Here is a 19,303-nt window from a genome sequence, read left to right as displayed (position 1 = left end):
GATCAGAGAGGCGGGGCCTGTGGCAACCCATCTCCCCAGGACTCCTACAGTCATCTCTTTCTCTCTTTATGGTTGTTATCTCCCTCAAGACCACCAGGTATGCATACATGGGGTCTTTCTTGTCTGCCTTGAATATGTTTATTTTTTCTCTAATGTTATTTTTTTTCCATTTCAATGTGTTCAGTTTTCTCATAACCCATCTGCATTGCCCCTGTCTGGATATTGGCTTTGTCAGCTCTGCTTGTGGACATAGCTCTTTGCTGTGCGTATGTCTCTACTTTAGGCTAAAGTGTAGTCTGGAAGAATGAGGTTTCTGGCATCTTGCGTGGTATAGCAAATGGTCAAGTGCTTTGGGTTAAATATGGAGAACACAGACACTTTAGAGTAGCAGATGCTTTAAGGCAGGGGTCCCCAAACCCCGGGCTGTGGACCAGCACCAGTCCGTGGCCTGTTAGGAACCTGGCCATACAGCAGGAGGTGAGTGGCAGGCGAGTGAGCATTACTGCCCCAGCTCCACCTCCTGTTAGATAAGTGGCAGCATTAGATTCTCATAGGGCCGTGAGCTCTACTGTGAACTGCGCAGGCAGGGATCCTGAAACCATCCCCCCACCTCCGCACCTTCCGTGGAAAAATTGTCTTCCACAAAACGGGTCCCTAGTACCAAAAAGGTTGGGGACCACTGCTTTAATTTATATTCCAAGTTGTGTAAAACTCCTTTCTGCAAAGATAAATCACCAGATTAGCTCATTTGTACTTTTTTTTTTCTTTGAGGCGGAGTCTCGCTCTGTCGCCCAGGCTGGAGTGCAGTGACACAATCTCGGCTCACTGCAAGCTCCTCCTCCCGGGTTCGAGCGACTCCTGCCTCAGCCTCCCGAGTTGCTGGGACTACAGGCACCCGCCACCAGGCCTGGCTAATTTTTGTAATTTTAGTAGAGACGGGGTTCTGCCATGTTGGCCAGGCTCGTCTGGAACTCCTGACCTCAAGTGATCCGCCCGCCCCGGCCTCCCAAAGTACCAGGATTACAGGCGTGAGCCACTGTGCCTGGCCCATATATACTTTCCATATGGAAAAGCACAGCTCTTCATAATTTGTCTCTCCCTTACCCCTGTTGCCACCAACTCAAATGATGAGCTCATTCCCCAACATAACATTCCATTTGTTATGTTTCTTTGTTGCGCGAAAAAACATAACAAAAATGTCACATTGTTTTCAATTCACCTCTCATTATATTCAAAACTCCTCATTATTAACCTTCCCTAGCTCCAAAGTCTCATTTCTTACTACCCTCTTTTCCCCTGAATAATAGGATTGGCTACTGATTCAGCCAGACCTTGTTCACTTTCAAGTGACAGGAACCAACTCAAACCAGATGAAGCAAAAGGAGATGCTCTAGTAATTCATTATCTCCAGGAGTCTGATCTTGAACTCAGCATCCAGGGATTCAAATGGCAGCATGAAGATTGTTTCCCATGTCCTAGATCTCTTTTGAGTTGGCTTCGCCCTGAGGCAGGTTTTTCAGAAGCAAGGGCCCAGGTGGCGAGGCTTATATCACCCCTCAGCTTGTTAGCTCAGAGGAGCGAGAATATCTATCTGAATATCCTGGAAGGATGCTGACTGAACTTCTGAACCAGTCACTGTGTCTGGCCTGAATCCTGTGCACTCAGGAAAGGAAGGCAGAGCCCTATACTAAGGTCTCTTAAAGGTGGGAAGAGGCTGTTCCTACAGGGAAAGGATACAGAACAGAGGGGTTAGAGACCAAGCAAACAAAGAGAATCTTAGTGACCACTATCAAGACTGTGGATGTTTGTAATTGTATAACTTAGTAGGCCCTAATGATTTTCATAAGGAAAGGGCCCTGGATATCTGGAAGACGCATTTCTTGAAAAGAGAGTCTAAGACCAGGCTTCTGGGCAAATGGCTGCAATGCTTGGAAAGCACTATCTTATGAAGGCCCACCTCTCCACTCGCTTCCACCAGCCAAAGAAAACTCTGTTGCTGCTTCATCAAAATATTCATTTATGAGGGACAAAGTGTTATTAGGTAGTCTACCATGTGATCTAAGCAGGAGGGATCTTTGCTATGAATGAATATATATAACTGTTGTAAATGTGTGGACACAAGGGACTTTACTGCAACCATTAAGATGTCTAGATTGCTTTTCCTGCTGTCTACCTACCAAAATAGTATTTGCCTCCCAGCTCCTTTGCTCACATGCTGCACATTGGCCCACTTTCTTCCACTGGAAAAGGCAGAGAACAGCTCATATGTGGTGGCTGCATGCTTTGATCATTGCCTTTCTTCTTAAAAAGTCCTCACCTGCTTTTAGCACTGTGTTGCTGTCAGAAAAATTAAAGCGTTTTTCTGATTCACAAGAAATACCATGAATGAAGAGGAGAATCTAGTAGATAATAAAGATGATTAGAGTTTCTTGGCAGGCATTTGCTATCGAAAAGACAAAACATTTAATTACTCTAAACATCTAAAGAGCAATTTGTAGTAGGCATTTCCTTGTCCTTTGCACTTGAAATCTTAGCTAGCTTAGCTTTTGCCTCAAAGAATTTTGATTTTTTCTTTTGGGTCTAGTAATAAAAGCATGAAGGTCATTAACATAAAGTGTTTGAAAATGTTTTTCTTTTTTAACCACTTGTCTTTGTGACTTCACTGCCTGAACAGAAAGTCACAAATGCCATATTCAAATCACACTGAATTTATTGAACATGTGAATGTGCATAGCTGCTATGGCATAGTGTCACTTTGAAGTGACACTTCATTGAAAATATATTTTTCATTCATCTCCCAAGCAAGAAAATCAGGGTTGATTTTGATTTTTAAAAGCAAATTAACTTTAATAGCACCTTGATAGATGTATTTCTTTTCAGCCCTTTTGATTTTTGTGTACATGTGTTTTGCTGCAGTGAACATCTTTCTCATCGTTCTACTGAAAGATGGCAGAATATGCCCAAAATATGCCACTTTGGCATAAGGATTACTTTGAGCTAAAGGCACTTGAAAAATAGCAGATGCAAGAAGGCCATTTGAATTTCCTCTTTTCTTCCTGAAAACAGGAGATAAAAACTCCCATGTGAAAAATAGCTTTACTGTACCAAGAGGAAAGAAACATTACTCAATGCAGAGTCAAAGCCAAGTGAATTCTGTACAAACAACTTTGTTAAAATAATTATCTCCCTTTATCCTCCCCACATAATTTACTTTTCCCACAATTACCTCTCTTTGTTCAACCAAATGTAAAAGCATTTAGGTTTTGCCACTTCTTTGGGTCTTCATTTCCCTAACGAGCGCTCCTATGTCCTGTAAAACTTAAATGAAATTTGAATGCTTTTCTCCTGTTAATCTATTTTATGTCCATTTAAGTCTCAGGTCCAGCTGGGACCCTTCGAGGGTGGAGGGAAGGTTTTGTCTCCCCTGCAGTATACTCAACTTTGTGTAGTCCTCAACTATTTTCCTTAACAGAAATCCCTGGAAAGAAGGAAACTGTTATCCAACTACCCTGCCAGGCCCTGTGCTAGGTACTGGGTAAATCTCTCTCGCTTAATCTTGATGCCAGGATTAGGCCTCATTTTGTTGACTTGGAGACTGAAGCGTGGAGGTGTGTCAGTAGCTCTGCCAGTATCATACAGGTTTCTAATGTTAGTTCATCTGATCCAAAAGCCCTTACTTTTTCAAGGACACCATGTCAGTGTTTGCTCTGAATCAGTATACAGTTAAAAGCCCAGTCTCTGGAGGCAGATTGGCTGTGTTCAGACCCCAGACCTACCACTTACTTGCTGTAGAGCCTCAAAACTTAGTAATTTTCTCCTGTGCCTGTTTATGAGAAGAGAAACATAATAAATGCACATGCCTCATAGGTTTGTTGTGGGGATTAAATGAAGTCATACCTGCAAACTACCTGGAATAAGGTCTGACCCCCCGTTCACTTTGTCTAGTAGTCCCCCCTTATCTGTGGAGGATGTGTTGCAAGACCCTCAGTGGATGCCTGAAATCGTGGACACACAATTAGGTACATTGTGTACCCTAAGTACACAATGTTTTCCCCTATACATAGATACATACTGTATTAGGCAGGGTTCTCTAGAGGGACAGAAGTAATAGGATAGATGTATGTATAAAGGGGAGTTTATTAAGGAGTATTGACTCACATGATCACAGGGTGAAGCCCCAACAATAGGCTGTCTGCAAGCTGAGGAGCAAGGAAGCCAGTCCGAGTCCCAAAACCTCAAAAATAGGGAGTCCAACAGTGCAGCCTTCAGTCTGTGGCTGAAGACCCTTGAGCCCCTGGCAAACCACTAGTGTAAGTCCAAGAATCCAAAAGCCAAAGAACTTGGAGTCTGATGTTCAAGGGCAGGAAGCATCCAGCATGGGAGAAAGATGAAGACCAGAAGACTCAGCAAGTCAAGTCCTTCCACGTTCTTCTGCCTGCTTTATTCTAGCCGCGCTGGCAGCTGATTAGATGGTGCCCACCCAGATTGAGGGTGGGTCTGCCTCTCCCAGTCCACTGACTCAAATGTTAATCTCCTTTGACAACACCCTCACAGACACACCCAGGAATAATACTTTGCTTCCTTCAATCCAATCAAGTTGACACTCAGCATTAATCGTTACATGAACCTATGATAAAATTTAATTTAGGCCAGGAGCGGTGGCTCACGCCTGTAATCCTAGCACTTTGGGAGGCTGAGGGATGGATCACTTGAGGTCAGGAGTTCGAGACCAGCCTGGCTAAAATGGTGAAACCCCATCTCTATTAAAAATACAAAAAAATTAGCTAGGCATGGTGGTACACACCTGTAATCCTAGCTACTCAGGAGGCTGAGATGGGAGGATCTCTTGAACGTGGGAAGCGGAGGTTGCACTGAGCCAAGATCGTGACACTGCACTCCAGTGCAGTGGCATAAGAGTGTGACTCCATCTCAAAAAAAAAAAAAAAGTTTCATTTATAAATTAGTCACAGTAGAGATTAACAATAATTAATGAGAAACAAAAATGAAACCTTAAGCCCTCCAGCTGACTGAACAGACCCCTTCTTGACCAAGGGGACCCCAGAATAACCTTGGAAACCCTCTCCCGCTCTAAATGCCATTCGGCTTTCTTCCCTAAGCGCTAAACAGAAATCAGCCCTTCAAGACTCCACCGCTGGTATCAACCAGCCACCTGATGCTGCCCCTCCCTTTTGGAGTTTTGGCACAACTGCCCAGCAGTTCTTCCTGGTAAAAGACTACCAACCATGGAGTAGTTAGGGCCAGTCTATGGAAGACATGCAGTCAGGGTTTTCATGTCCTCTGCTTCACCTTCTGATATCAGGGGGTCCGAAAACTCCTACACTGGATCATGCTAACACTGCCAGTTTTGGAATATGGGTCCCATGGAGAGGCATGAAGTGCAGTTGCGCATGTGCACGTTTCTCCTTGCGTAAATATTCATGACTCCTCCTATAGCTTATTAAATATGTATACTTGGCCACCCCACTCTGCATAGATTCGTGCTCCCTTTGCCCCTCCGTTGAAGTGTCTGTTTCTGGCTTCTAGCATGAGGTTTTGCTTCCCAGGCTGTTGGAATGGCCACCCCGCAGACTGCAACCCTCTATGAGAAATAAAGCTCTTTCCAAATTTATGAACCTCATCATCCTTCAGTTGACACTAACAATAAAGTAGAACAAATATAATATAGTGTAATAAGTTATATTGTGATTTCTCTCTGAAAATATCTTAATATTTTCAGACTGTTGACTGCAGGTAACTGAAACCAAAGAAAGTGAAACTGCAGACATGGAGATGGAGCAGCAACTACTATATAATCATTGACTGTTGTCGTTTATATTATTGTTACTAATGTTAGTATTGTTTTCACCAGTTTCTCCCCAAACATCCATAGCTTCCAGTATTAATCCAAGGTGGAATGTGGGTCTTCTTCTCCATGCAGAAGAATGTGGGACTTCTCCATGCAGGGCCTAAACTTCATTCTAATACTAATGCTAATGCTAATACTAATACTAATTCTAATACTAATTCTAATACTCTTATTTTATGTGTGCATTTTCTCACCTGCATTCCTCTGGACAGAGCGTAGAGAGATGTTTTCAGACTTACAAACTGGCATCTCTTCTCCTCTATTTTGAGTAATGACAGTCTGCTGTCTAGGTAAGAGTGCTGCTAGAGGACACTGCTGATTTTCACAGTCACGGGGGTAGCCTGATTGGTGGACTGCTTGGTGACGTAAGTGAATACCTTAGCAAGAAACAGCATTGAAAAACCAGCCCAATTGTTGACAATAGCTTTTATTTAATTTTCCACTTTCCCCTTATATCTTGGCCACTGAACTTTTTTGACTCAAGGTAGACCATCCACATCCTGTGGTAGGGACCTTTTGCAGAATTCTAGATGGCAGGAAGCTTTTATGAACCTAAGTCCAAATTTTAATTTGCAAGGAAACCGAAGCAGATGAATTTTCTCATTGTAAAAAAATGAATACCTTGATAATATATTTGTTTTTCGTAGTAGGCCTTTGTCATTAAGCTTGATGCCTGAGGATACAGTTGTATCTTGTGTGGAACAGTAAGTTATTACTCACTGCGTATCAGATTTTAGCATACTTGCATTAGTTCATGGAATATGATTTTACATTTACTATAGCAGTTCCAGTGCCATTATCAGATTGCATTTTCCTACTGAATTACAAACAAATGTGTTCCGCTACTAACATTTAACAAAATTTTAATAAGGTTGTGTTTGATGCTATTATTCAGATAATGTGTTCTAAATTGCTTTCCTTTGAATATATTTGCATTAAAGAGGAACTCCATTTGGTTCTTTGAAGAGTTTATCCACTTTCTGGGTAGCTTTAAAAAGACACAGGGAAATTCAGTTTCTTCTTTGCAAGTCAATAAATAGAGAAGAAACAAATTTGGTAAGATCTATAGAAGTAATGGCAGCAGATTGCTGATGGTTTGAGTTAATGAAATGACTCATTTTGGCTACTTGAGTTGCACAATTAAAATATACATAGACTGCACACATCATAGATGAGGGATAAATACCCCTGTGTTCTCTTTTCTTTCTCAAAGCTAATATATTATGAATTAAGAAATTTAAGAGATCCACGTTATTGCAATTCTTGATCAGTGATGCCCAAAATTAAGTGGTAATCTCTTGAGAGTGCACGTTTGCAGCATTCCTCTTAGGCATTTCTGCTAAAATTGTGGCTGTGAGCCGAAGGCAGTTGTTTTCCAAAGGATAAACTCGTTTGACCAAGCTAAAACATTTACTTAATATTGACAAGTTTTGTGTGGTTTTCTCATAGTTGTCTAGCTAAAGGAGTTTAATGCAGAGAATACACATACGGAAATAGTGAAACCGAAGTCCTGCTTGCGCGGAAAGCCTGCAGCAGACTTTTGTTTTTAACAAACTCCACGGGGCATTAGAGAAAGTAACTGGGGGCAGTGGGTTGGAGGGTATGAAATTGAGCGGAGGGACGAAAACTAAGAGCCCTCTGGGTTTTTTATATCCTTCTACATGTTGTGTAGAAATAAATGCTTTTACTTCCACGGTCGTACCTTCCTCTTCACCTTTTTTTTTTTTTTCTTTCTCACACATTCATCCTGTGAGATCTTTCCATTTACAAATGCTCCCGATTTAGAATTAGAAACTCATAATACCGTCTGTAAAACTTGCCTGAGCCTGTCTGGTCCTGAATTTAGCGACACACTTGTTTAGGAGTTTCGGTTCTCGTTCTCTGCTTGCATGGTTTAGTAAGAACAACACTTCGCTATACTGAAATTCACCGACCAGACCTGCAGGGCTGCACAGAAATCTCTGATGCTTTTGGTACCCCCAGCCCCGCAGCCGCGCAGGCGCACCGCCCAGCCGCCGTGACGCAAGGCGCAGGCTTCATGACGCAGCACGCAGTCTCAGCCGACACTGCGCGCCCCTTCTGGGGCCCCGCCCAGGCAGCGGCCTTAGCGGGTCGCCGACCCACGATCCCCGCCGCGGCTGCTTGCTTGCTGGAGTGTTCACCGGTACCCGTCGCCGGTGACATGTTGCAAAAACCGAGGAACCGGGGTCGCTCTGGCGGCCAGGCCGAGAGGGACAGCGACTGGAGCCGTGGCGGAAACTCCGGGGCCTCGCGGGCGGGCGAAGACGCCCGGGCCCCCAGAGACCGCTTAGCGGAGGAGGCCCCGAGCACTTCCCGGGGGCCGGGCGGCTCGCAGGGGTCGCAGGGCCCCTCGTCGCAGGGAGCCCGCCGGTCCCAGGCCGCCCCCGCCGTGGGCCCCAGGACCCAGAAGCAGCAGGAGCTGAAAGTGTCCGAGCTGGTGCAGTTCTTGCTGATTAAGGACCAGAAGAAGATTCCCATCAAGCGGGCCGACATACTGAAGCACGTCATCGGGGACTACAGGGACATCTTCCCCGACCTCCTCAAACGGGCCGCCGAGCGCCTCCAGTACGTCTTCGGGTATAAGCTGGTGGAACTTGAACCCAAGAGCAACACGTACATCCTCATCAACACCCTGGAGCCGGTGGAGGAGGATGCCGAGGTGAGGGGTGACCAAGGCACGCCCACTACGGGCCTCCTGATGATCGTCCTGGGGCTCATCTTTATGAAGGGCAACACCATCAAGGAGACTGAAGTCTGGGACTTTCTGCGACGCTTAGGGGTCTACCCCACCAAGAAGCATTTCATTTTCGGAGATCCAAAGAAACTCATTACTGAGGACTTTGTGCGACAACGTTACCTGGAATACCGGCGGATACCCCACACCGACCCCGTGGACTACGAGTTCCAGTGGGGCCCGCGAACCAACCTGGAAACCAGCAAGATGAAAGTTCTTAAGTTTGTGGCCAAAGTCCATAATCAAGACCCCAAGGACTGGCCAGCGCAGTACTGTGAGGCGTTGGCAGATGAGGAGAACAGGGCCAGACCTCAGCCCAGTGGCTCAGCCCCATCCTCTTGAAATCTGAGGTGGATTCAGAGGGACCCCCGGGACAAGGGTCTGAGACCCAAAGGCACAGTGCAGAGGAGCGGGGGAAGGGAGAACGAACCCAGGAAGCGTATTTCTGTAGCGTTTCAATGTGTGTAGCTTTAGGATGTGTTTGCAAAGTTTTGTTCTTTTAATGTTGTGTTATTTGGTTCCAGATTTTCATCTATAAACAAAGGAGCATTTGTTTTGCTTTGATTTTACTTTTTTTGGTATAAAAAATTTTCCTAGCTTAGTAAAACGAATTGGAAAACTTGACTATGATCTGAAACAGATATGCCAGAAGGAACACATAAGTAAGTTGCTTTGGTGCCAAGAAAATAAAAAAGTAGCTATTATCGGGTCTCTTAAGCATCCCAGTTTGTAAGGAAAAATAAAAGTCTTTATAAAATTAAAAATAAAAACGTAATTGCCTATATCCTTATTACCTTAACCTATTTTATTTTTTCTATATTTCCTACATATATAAGTATTATTCATGGTTCCAAGCAATGAACGTGGTGTATTTTCTCCAAATAGCAATTGTTTATATTCATAATTACTCAGCTCTGTTGCTAAACATGCAGTTCCACTTAGTTTTTTTTTTTACATGCTACTCTAGTTATTACAATAAATATTGTATTTTTAAAGCACTGAAGCATTGTGTGTTTTTTAAATCGTGGGCCATGAGACAATTTCATGACGAAATCAGCGTCTTAAAGTTTTTGCTACATATTGAGGTCAATGTTGTTTTGTAGAAGTTGTTTCACTTTTGTGTGTGTGTGTACAGGATCATGAGGTAAAATATATTTCTACTGTGGATACCAAAAAGGCTTATAAAACAATAGCGTAACCATTAACCATGCCTGCTTGGGAATCAGACTGCCTGGGTTCAGATCCTGGCCCCACCATCACTAGTATAGGAATTTACGTAGGTTCCTTAGTTTGTATGCAGATGTTTCTTGACCTGTAAAATGGGTTTAGTCCCTGATGTGGAGGAATTTGCTTGTTATTCTTTAATGTTTTTATTTTTTATTGTCGGTCTGGAGCTGCCACTTTTTAAATATAACTTTTCTTTATCTTGTTTTCCAAATGATTCCTAGGAGAGCAATTACTGGTTCAAAAGGTATATTCCACTAGTCTGACTCTATTGTATGGGGAAATAAGTATAAAGTGTATGGTGAGTATAGCCCACATAGAACAGTAAGAGCAGGACATAAGATCTACCTCGTAGGGAGTTAGGTATAGGGAAAAGGGTGTGGGTCTTGGGGCTGTCTGGCAAACTGAATTTGAATTACGGCTCATGCTAACTTGTCAGCATGGTGATATGGTGGTAGGTTTTAAGCTGTCTGAATCTCAGTTTCTTTATCTGTAAAATGAGAAAAATTATAGCTATATAATTGTTTTATAGACTAGATGAACTAGAAGAGTTCATAGTCCCATTGTATTCCTCCATTACATGTAGCAGATGCTGTTTTTAATGCAGAGATTCAACACGTTTTATTCAGTGGGTAAATAAGTATAATTGTTTTAGGGGGAGGTGCTGCAAATTAACCTTGAAATAAGGCAGATATTTTTCACTCGGGGGGAAAAAGTGAACTTCATCAACACTGGACTGTATGTCATTTAAAAGAGTCTATAGTGAGTATGGAGGAATGTGATAGGTTGCTGGGTTTTATTTCATTCTGTTGAATTGGGATTTGCCTTTGTTTCATCAGTGGAAGATGTTTGGTCCTTATAGGCATTTCTTCTTGATCTGCATTTTATTTCAGTGTATAAATTGCTTCCTGCCTCCTGGTACCGTTACCTCCCTGACTCAGCTTTCTCCTCCTCGTGCCCTCTGATACTCACATTCTCACCTGTATAATAAAAATTGTTACCCTGCAGTCACCACCGGTTATATCTGAGGCAAAATTCCCTCCGCTTTTCTCAGAGGTGTTAACAATTTACCATCGATAATCTTGTTTCAAATTTTAAAATATGAAACATAAGAGGCCACATCAAGGCCTTATATCTTTTCCTTCTCACCCTCCCCAGAGATAACAAAAGTCTGCGGCTATCGGGCTGTTGTATGACTGTATAATTTTACTACACATGTATAGATACATAACCAATATAGAGTTTTATTTTGTGGGCTTTCATGATTTATATAAACGGTATTACGTGTGTCCTTATGCAACTTGCTGTTCTCACTCACCATTATGTATTTGAGATTCAGCCATGTGGATATATGTAGACCTGATTCACTCATTTTAATTGTTCTTTATGGGGGAAAAATAACTTTATCCATTCCTTAATGGCTCGACAGTTAAGGTCTTTCCAGTTCTTTGAGATTTGCAGGCATTGTACAGTACTTCTTTAGGCACATGTGTGAGTTTCTCCAGCCAGAAACAAATGGAGCAATCAGGGACTATTGCCAAACTGTTCTTGAGCTTGTGTCAAGTTACACTCCTACCAACATTTTACACAGTTTTGTTTTGTTTTTGTTGCCAATCCCTCAACCTTCACCCACTGTGAACACTTGGCCTTTTCAGTATCTTTTCAGCCATTTTGGTATAGTGTGAAATAATCATTTATTACGGTATTAACTTGTACCTGTTGCTTACTAGTGATGTTAAGTATCTGCCTATCTTTTACTCTCACTCTTTTTGACTGTCAAGTTTCATGTCTTAGACACATTTCTATTGATTTGTAAGACATCTTTATATGTTCTACATGTTAACCCATGGTCTGCTCTATCTATCTAGTGCAAATACCTTCTCCCACATTTTCACTTCTTTTGGTCATACAGATCATTTGACCTTAATGTGTGACAATCATCAGTGTTTATAAGAGCTACATTTGTGTATAGTGCTTTAAAAAATTCCCCTAATCCTAAAATTGTAAAGATGTTTCCTGCATTTTTTCCCTAAGTTCAAAGTTTTGATCTGCACATTTTATGCTTTTAATCTGCTTTTGTGTATGATGTGAGGCATGGAAATAGTTTTTGTGTTTTTTCCTATATGGATAGCCTAGCACCAATTTTTCATCATTTATTCCTTTCACACTGATTTATGACACTCAGTATTCTATAGCAATGTCCCATCTGTAGATAAGTTTATGGATAGGACTGAATTGGTTTCTTTGCTATCCATCTGCAAATACCATACTATAATTCTTAAATCTTTTTTTTTTTTTTTTTTTTTGAGACAGAGTCTCACTCCTGTCGCCCATGCTGGAGTGCAGTGACTCTATCTTGGCTCACTGCAACCTCTGCCTCCTGGATTCAAGCCATTCTCCTGCCTCAGCCTCCTGAGTACTAGGATTACAGGCGCCTGCCACCACACCCGGCTAATTTTTGTACTTTTGGTAGAGACAGGGTTTTGCCACGTTGGCCAGGGTGGTCTGGAACCTGACCTTAGGTGATCCGCCCGCCTCGGCCTCCTAAAGTGCTGGGATTACAGGCATGAGCCACCGTGCCCAGCTTATAATTCTTTAGCATCATATGTGTCTTCTTTTTCGATTCTTAAAGCCTTTTAGTCTTTTTTGCATTGGCTGAAAGTGCAATATCTTATTGAAAAGAAGCAGTTATAGCAGGCTGTAAAGATGTTTCTGATTCCTTATTCTTGATTTTAAAGGAAATAATGTTTAACTTTTGCCATAGAGTGTGATGTTTGCTGTTAGAGTTTTTTCCCCCTATAAATACCTTTTATTGAGCTATTTATTTACCCCTTTAGTCCTAGCTTGCTTAGAGATGTTTAGAAAAACTACGAATGACTTTAGATTTATATATGCTCTTTATTCACCTGCTAATATGATTAAAATTTCTTATTTACTCTGTAAATTTGTTTTTTGGGCATATAATTTGGTATAATAACACATAGAGTTTTCTGATATCTAAACATTCTTGCATTTTGGAGCCAAACACTTGTTGATAAAATTTTTAAATACATATAGCTCAAAATGTATAATTTTGCATCTTTTGACATAAGGGGGTTTAGTCTTTAATTTTCATATATTATCATTATTTTTGAGGTTATGCTAATTTACTTAGAGATAACCTTAAATTTACAGAAAAGTTGCAAGCCCAATGCAAAATAATTTGTTCCCTGAACTATTTAGTTACGATTCTTTAGTCTCCTTCCTATTGCCAATATTTCCTCAGTCTTTCCTTGACCATCATGACCTTCACTTGAAGAATACAGGCCTGTTTTCTGTAGCACATCCTTCAGCTGGGGTTTGTCTGCTGTTTCTTCATGATCGGATTTGAATTATGCATCTTTGGGAAGAATATCACAGAAGCAATGCTGTGTTATTTTTGGATCCTATCAGGTGGCACAGAATTTCAATTTGTCCTGTTACTTTGAAACTTTGATCACTTTGGTTAAGGTGTCATGTGCCTCCACTGCGAAGTTTTCTCCTTTCAGGTAAATAACTTGGGGGGAGATACTTTGAGACTTTGTGTAGACCCATGGGTCTCTTATCATTAACTTACTATCTAATCTTTTATTATCATTACATATTCCGATACTCAAATTGTCCCTGATTTGGCCAGTGGGAGCCCCTTAAAGCTGGCTTTTGCATCTTTAACATGCCCCCAACATCATTTATTGAGCATTTCCTTACTTGATAGCACCAAAAGAGAGGGAGTTCTGTCTTTTTTTTTTAGACGGAGTTCCGCTCGGATTGGTGCGACCTCGGCTCACTGCAATCTCCACCTCCCGGGTTCAAGCGATTCTCCTGCCTCAGCCTCCAGAGTAGCTGGGACTACAGGTGCCCACCACCACACCCAGCTAATTTTTTGTGTTTTTAGTAGAGATGGGGATTTCACCGTGTTAGCCAGGATGGTCTCCATCTCCTGACCTCGTGATCCGCCCGCTTCGGTCTCCCAAAGTGCTGGGATTATAGGCGTGAGCCACGGCGCTTGGCCAGGAGTTCAGTCTTAACTCTCCCTGCCCTAGACCTGGAATTAATCCTTTCCCTAAAGAGCTCTGGTTTCTTTTTGTGGAGAATGGAATTGAGAAACAAAGTTGCATTTTTAGTAGAGACAGGGTTTCACCACCTGACCATGATGGTCTCTATCTCTTGACCTCGTGATCCTCCCGCCTCAGCCTCCCAAAGTGCTGGGATTACAGGTGTTAGGTGGCGTGTGCCTGTAGTCCCAGCTACTTGGGAGGCCGAGGCAGGAAAATCCCTTGAACCTAGGAGGTGGAGGTTGCAGTGAGCCGAGATTGTGCCACTGCCCTCCAGCCTGGTGACAGAGCGAGACTCAAAAAAAAAAAGAAACAAGGTTGCTAGGTTCGCTCATGCCTACTGGGAATATCATTGCTCCCAGCCCTCTAGGTGACGAAATTATAGAATATCTATCTATCAGTCATATACACAGCACTGAAGACTATGAGATTACATTATACTGCCATTTGCAATACAGCACCACCGTGTGTATTCTGGTTTGAGAAACTCAGCACCTATTATCTTTACCATATTTCCTTATTTGATTAATTCACCTTGTAAATAACCAATCCACTATCCTTGCTGCCACTCCATCCCACATGGGTGCACTTAGCTTCCCACCTGGGCTGCGATGTCCCACATTGCTGGCTTGTCTGTGCAGTAACCCTTCTCCCGTTGCTAGAGCTTTCACCCCACTCAGGTGACCTTGGCCTCTCCCAGGACATGGAACTTGTTCTGTCCCACTTAACGGCTATTGCACTGAATTGTTCAAGAAATAGAAAACCTCTGGTCTTATAAATGCGTTGGGGAACTTGCCTTTTGCCCTATTATCGGAAGATTAGATGTTTTCGAAAGTTTGAAACCAATCTACCCGTGAAAGGCTGTGGGCCTGCTGTTTTTTGTGGGTAGAGTTTTACTGATATTTTTCTCAAGATTATGTTCAGGTTTTTTGTTCTTTTGAAATTGGTTTTGGTCACTTATATTTTCTAGAAGATGTTTTCATATATTTTCTGATATAATTAGCAGAAAGCATTTCTTAGTATTGTCCTTTGTGCAGTGAGCTGAGATCGCACCATTGTACTCCAGCCTGGGTGACAGAGCGAGACTCCATCTCTAAATAAATAAATAAATAATAAAAAATGGTGATTCATCTGTGCCATGAAGTATTAGGCAATTGTAGAAGGGAATAGGGTTATTTGTATGTTCTTATAGCAAGATCGTCACTATATTAAGTGCAAAAAAAGTAAGTGAAGAAAATGTATGTATTATGCTGCTGTTATATACTTTTATTAAAAAAAGATGGAAGGATAAAATATAAAATTAAAAAATAAATGCTTATCTATTAAAAAATAGAAGGGAGGAAATAGAGTGGAGGAACAGAATAAAGGCTAGACTTATGTGAAACTTCACTTATAGACCTGACTTTAGAATCATTTTATATAATTATAAATGAAACTCAGTTTTAGAAACAATTCCTAAACAAGAAAAAATGAAATAAAAGGAACTAACCTGGGTTCCTGATCAGTAGCATAACCACACATAAAGGAACCATGTGAGTTTAAAACACCATAATTTGACTATTTCTGGTAGAATGTACTGTAAGAATAAAAAGAAATATAAATCTTAAACTATTTTCAGTCATTTTTTTTGGCAGTTGTATTGGCGTTGTTATTTTGAGACTTGCGTGGATATTGTGAAATTAAATCCAACAGATTAATTATATTAAGAAATAGTTTTTGGCATGGTTGAAAGGAGATACAGATGTAAAATTAATATGGTTACGTAAAACCTTATAGTTTTGTTTGCAGTTTTTTTGTTATGTATGACTATATTTATTTTAAATTTTAGATTCAGGAGGTACATGTGCAGGTTTGTTACATGAGTATGTTGCATGATGCTAAAGTTTAGGCTTCTAATAATCCCATCACCCAGTTAGTGAGCACAGTAGGTGGTTTTTCAACTCTTCCCCTCAACCCTCGGTTGGAGTCCTTAGTGCCTGTTGTCCCCATCTTTGTGTCTGTGTGTCCCCAAAGTTTAGCTCCCACCCTGTAAGTGAGAATATACAGTATTTGGTTAGACTCTCTCTGTCTAATGACGCAGATGATTAAAACGTATCAAATGTGTTTAAGTTCTTGGCTCACAATGGCTCAAACTCACTCCCCTCTCCACTAAACAGACAAAACAGTATTTCATGATACTGTTAATTTTGGAGGATGCTAGGGAACCAGCTTTTTTTTTTTTTTTTTTTTTTTTGAGATGGAGTCTCACTCTGCTGCCCGGGCTGAAGATCTCAGCTCGCTGCAACCTCTGCCTCCCGGGTTCAAGCAATTCTCCTGCCTTAGCTTCCTGAGTAGATGGGATTACAGGCATGCAGCACCATGTCCGGCTAATTTATGTATTTTTAGTAGAGATGGACTTTCACCATGTTGGTCAGGCTGGTCTCAAACTCCTGATCTCATGATCCACCCACCTTGACCTCCTAAAGTGCTGGGATTACAGGCATAATCCACTGTGCCCAGCCAGGAATCAGCTTTTTAAAAAAATAGACATGTGTCAAAGACTATGTCTAACTCATTATTTAATGAGGAAATCAGTAAGAAGTTACAAGCAGTTGAAAGGCTAATTCAAACACTGCACACATATAAGCAATCAGGAATGCTGAAATAAATTTACAAATAAATATAAAAGTGGTCAATATCAGTGGGGCAATAATCAGTTACATGCTACCAGACAAAATTCCTTTACATTTGTATCGTCAAGAATCATTTGCACTACTATCAGTTTTATACGACTATCAGTTGATGAACTATCAGTTTTATGCAGAATTTTGAAATAGCAAAAAGACATTGTAGGGCAGAAATAACCCTGAAGGGTGCATTAGACAGGATATCCAGTGACTTTTTTTTTGCTCTTTAACAAGTTTTAATGCCACTCTCCCTGCCTCTTGATCATATTAATCTTAAAGGTTACTCTCCATCACAAAAAGGGTCTTTCTTCATTAGATTTGGCCTAATTATTTACATAGATGCAGAAAGAGTGCTAATTAACCATATAGACTTCGTTGAGTTTATTTTGCAGTTTAAAATTATTTTAAAACCTGGAAAATGAACAGAAAGAGTCGAGTATATATCCTGCTTTTCCTATATGAACTATACCTCAGGGTAACAAAACAGTTGATGAATAAAAGTCTCTGTCTCTATATGTATTCTTATTCATAAAGAAAAGATGACAGAGTGAGACTAGCACTATTTTGGAAACCCTAATAAATTAATTAGTCTAAGTCATCATTAAAAATGGCCGCTAACATCACAAAAAGAGAGAAAATATTGGCCAGGCGCGGTGGCTCATGCCTGTAATCCCAGCACTTTGAGAGGCCGAGGAGGGCAGATCACGAGGTCAAGATATCGAGACTGTCCTGGTCAACATGGTGAAACCCCGTCTTTACTAAAAATACAAAAATTACCAGGGTGTGGTTGTGCGCACCTGTAGTACCAGCTACTCAGGAGCCTGAGGCAAGAGAATCGCTCGAACCCGGGAGGCAGAGGTTGCAGTGAGCCGAGATTGTGCCACTGCACTCCAGTGACAGAGTGAGACTCCATCGAAAAAAAAAGAAAAGAAAAGAAAAAAAAAAAAGAGAGAGAGAGACAATATTTGCCTTTTATTGATCTGAATTTGGCCAAACCTCCGTATTTAATCACCAAATTACAAGAAATACAGAGGCTAGAGAAACGTTAAATGATAGAGGTCTACAATCAGAAAGTTTAGGCTGTAAGAAACTCTATAGGACAAATGAACTGGTTTCTTCAGTAAATTTCACAGAGGAAAAAGTGAATGGGAAACCCAGAGACTGTCAAAGATTCCTAACAGCCAGTTGTACCACATGGACCTGCTTTCTATCCTGTGTAGCCTGATTCAAAGTGTGAAAAAACTTAGACAATTAGGGAAATGTGAACACAATATCTGATGATATTAAGGAATTTTTTTTTTTTTTTTTTTTTTGAGACGGAGTCTCGCTGTGTCGCCCAGGCTGGAGTGCAGTGGCGCCATCTCGGCTCACTGCAAGCTCTGCCTTCCAGGTTCACGCCATTCTCCTGCCTCAGCCTCCCGAGTAGCTGGGACTACAGGCGCCCGCCACCACGCCGGCTTTTTTGTATTTTTAGTAGAGACGGGGTTTCACCCTGTTAGCCAGGATGGTCTCGATCTCCTGACCTTGTGATCCGCCCACCTCGGCCTCCCAAAGTGCTGGGATTACAGGCGTGAGCCACCGCGCCCGGCAGGAATTTTTATTTATTACAGATATGATGATTATTTTGGCTATGTTTTCAGAAAGCTTCTCAATTCCTTTAGAAATATTAAGGGTAAAATTTTATCATGCCTGGTATTGGTTGCGAAATAATCCAGATGGTAGGGGCCATAAATGAAGCGCAGTTGGCTGTAAGTGGATTAATTATTGATGTTGGGTGGTGGGCACATGTGACTTCATTATACTGTTTTCTTTGGTTTTGCATGTGTATGAAATTTTCTGTAATAAAAATTAAAACAAACCTAAAGGCCTTCTAATAAGTATACTTCTTTCACTTGATTTTCTTTAATAATGTATAACTTGTTACTCTTAAGAGTATATAATGCACAGTCTTTCAAGTTTAACTCCTTAAGTATTTTATCACAATAGGTTTTAAACAAAACCATGGTAGCTTGCTATGGCTTCCTACAGATCTTACTTTTTCTATTTCGGGTCATATGAATTTGGAAGTTTGAGAAATAACCTACCACTTTCCTTTAAAACACATACATGTTATTCATGTAATTATGTGATCAACTGTTGTATAATAAATGAAAGCTGTCGTAAAGCCATGTCATTTTTCCTTTGAGCCTCTCCAAGTGAATAATCAATTTCTTGTTTGGTTTGTTTCCAGATAACCTTTTTCATGCTGCTTTCTGCAGTGTGTGTAATGCTGAATTTGGCTGGTTCAATTCTCTCTTGTCAGAATGCTCAGCTAGTCAACTCCCTAGAAGGCTGCCAGTTGGTAAGTAATGAAATGCAAACCCTTTCAGAAAGGTCATAGGATTTGATTTTGCGTGAGAGCAATTTTAAAAATAATTTTGTTGTATTCTTAGGTTCTCATGTACACTTTCAATTCATTCTGATATTTTCTAGTTTAAGGTATTTAGGTTAATCTGATTTATTTCTATAAATTAGATAGCAATTTGCTTATTGATTTATAAGTAGTACAATTAAAAGTTGTTCTACTTGTAAATCAGCTACTAATAGTATATTTTTAAGGATCACAATGTGGTGCTATTTTGGAATAAGTATCCTTAGTGACTATTATATTTTAGCATTTGTTGCATTGATTCTTATTTATATTGAATTTTTAAAAATCAATTTGCAAGTCAATTTGAAG

General features: G+C 41.0%; 2 protein-coding genes across 3 annotated transcripts in view; both read left to right on the top strand.

Annotated features, from left to right (window-relative positions):
- The window catches only part of FAM189A1 (family with sequence similarity 189 member A1), a 442,551-nt gene that overhangs the window by 298,894 nt on the left and 124,354 nt on the right, over window positions 1-19,303 (top strand). For both annotated transcript variants that reach the window (XM_031668869.1, XM_031668870.1), the window contains exon 3: window positions 18,815-18,925. In XM_031668869.1, coding sequence (XP_031524729.1) covers window positions 18,815-18,925 — 111 coding nt within the window. The remainder of the gene's footprint in view (window positions 1-18,814; window positions 18,926-19,303) is intronic.
- On the top strand, window positions 7,435-9,621 carry NSMCE3 (NSE3 homolog, SMC5-SMC6 complex component). Its single transcript, XM_009209815.3, has one exon. The coding sequence runs from the start codon at window positions 7,905-7,907 to the stop codon at window positions 8,961-8,963; it is 1,059 nt and encodes a 352-aa protein (XP_009208079.2). The 5' UTR covers window positions 7,435-7,904; the 3' UTR covers window positions 8,964-9,621.

Source organism: Papio anubis, chromosome 7 (genome assembly GCF_008728515.1).
Source record: "Papio anubis isolate 15944 chromosome 7, Panubis1.0, whole genome shotgun sequence".
Taxonomy (NCBI): Eukaryota; Metazoa; Chordata; class Mammalia; order Primates; family Cercopithecidae; genus Papio; species Papio anubis.
This window is presented reverse-complemented; position numbering and strand designations above follow the sequence as displayed.

Bases quoted from the DNA above. Each gene is read 5' to 3' on its own strand.
- NSMCE3 (XM_009209815.3), top strand. From the start codon at position 7,905: ATGACGCAGCACGCAGTCTCAGCCGACACTGCGCGCCCCTTCTGGGGC.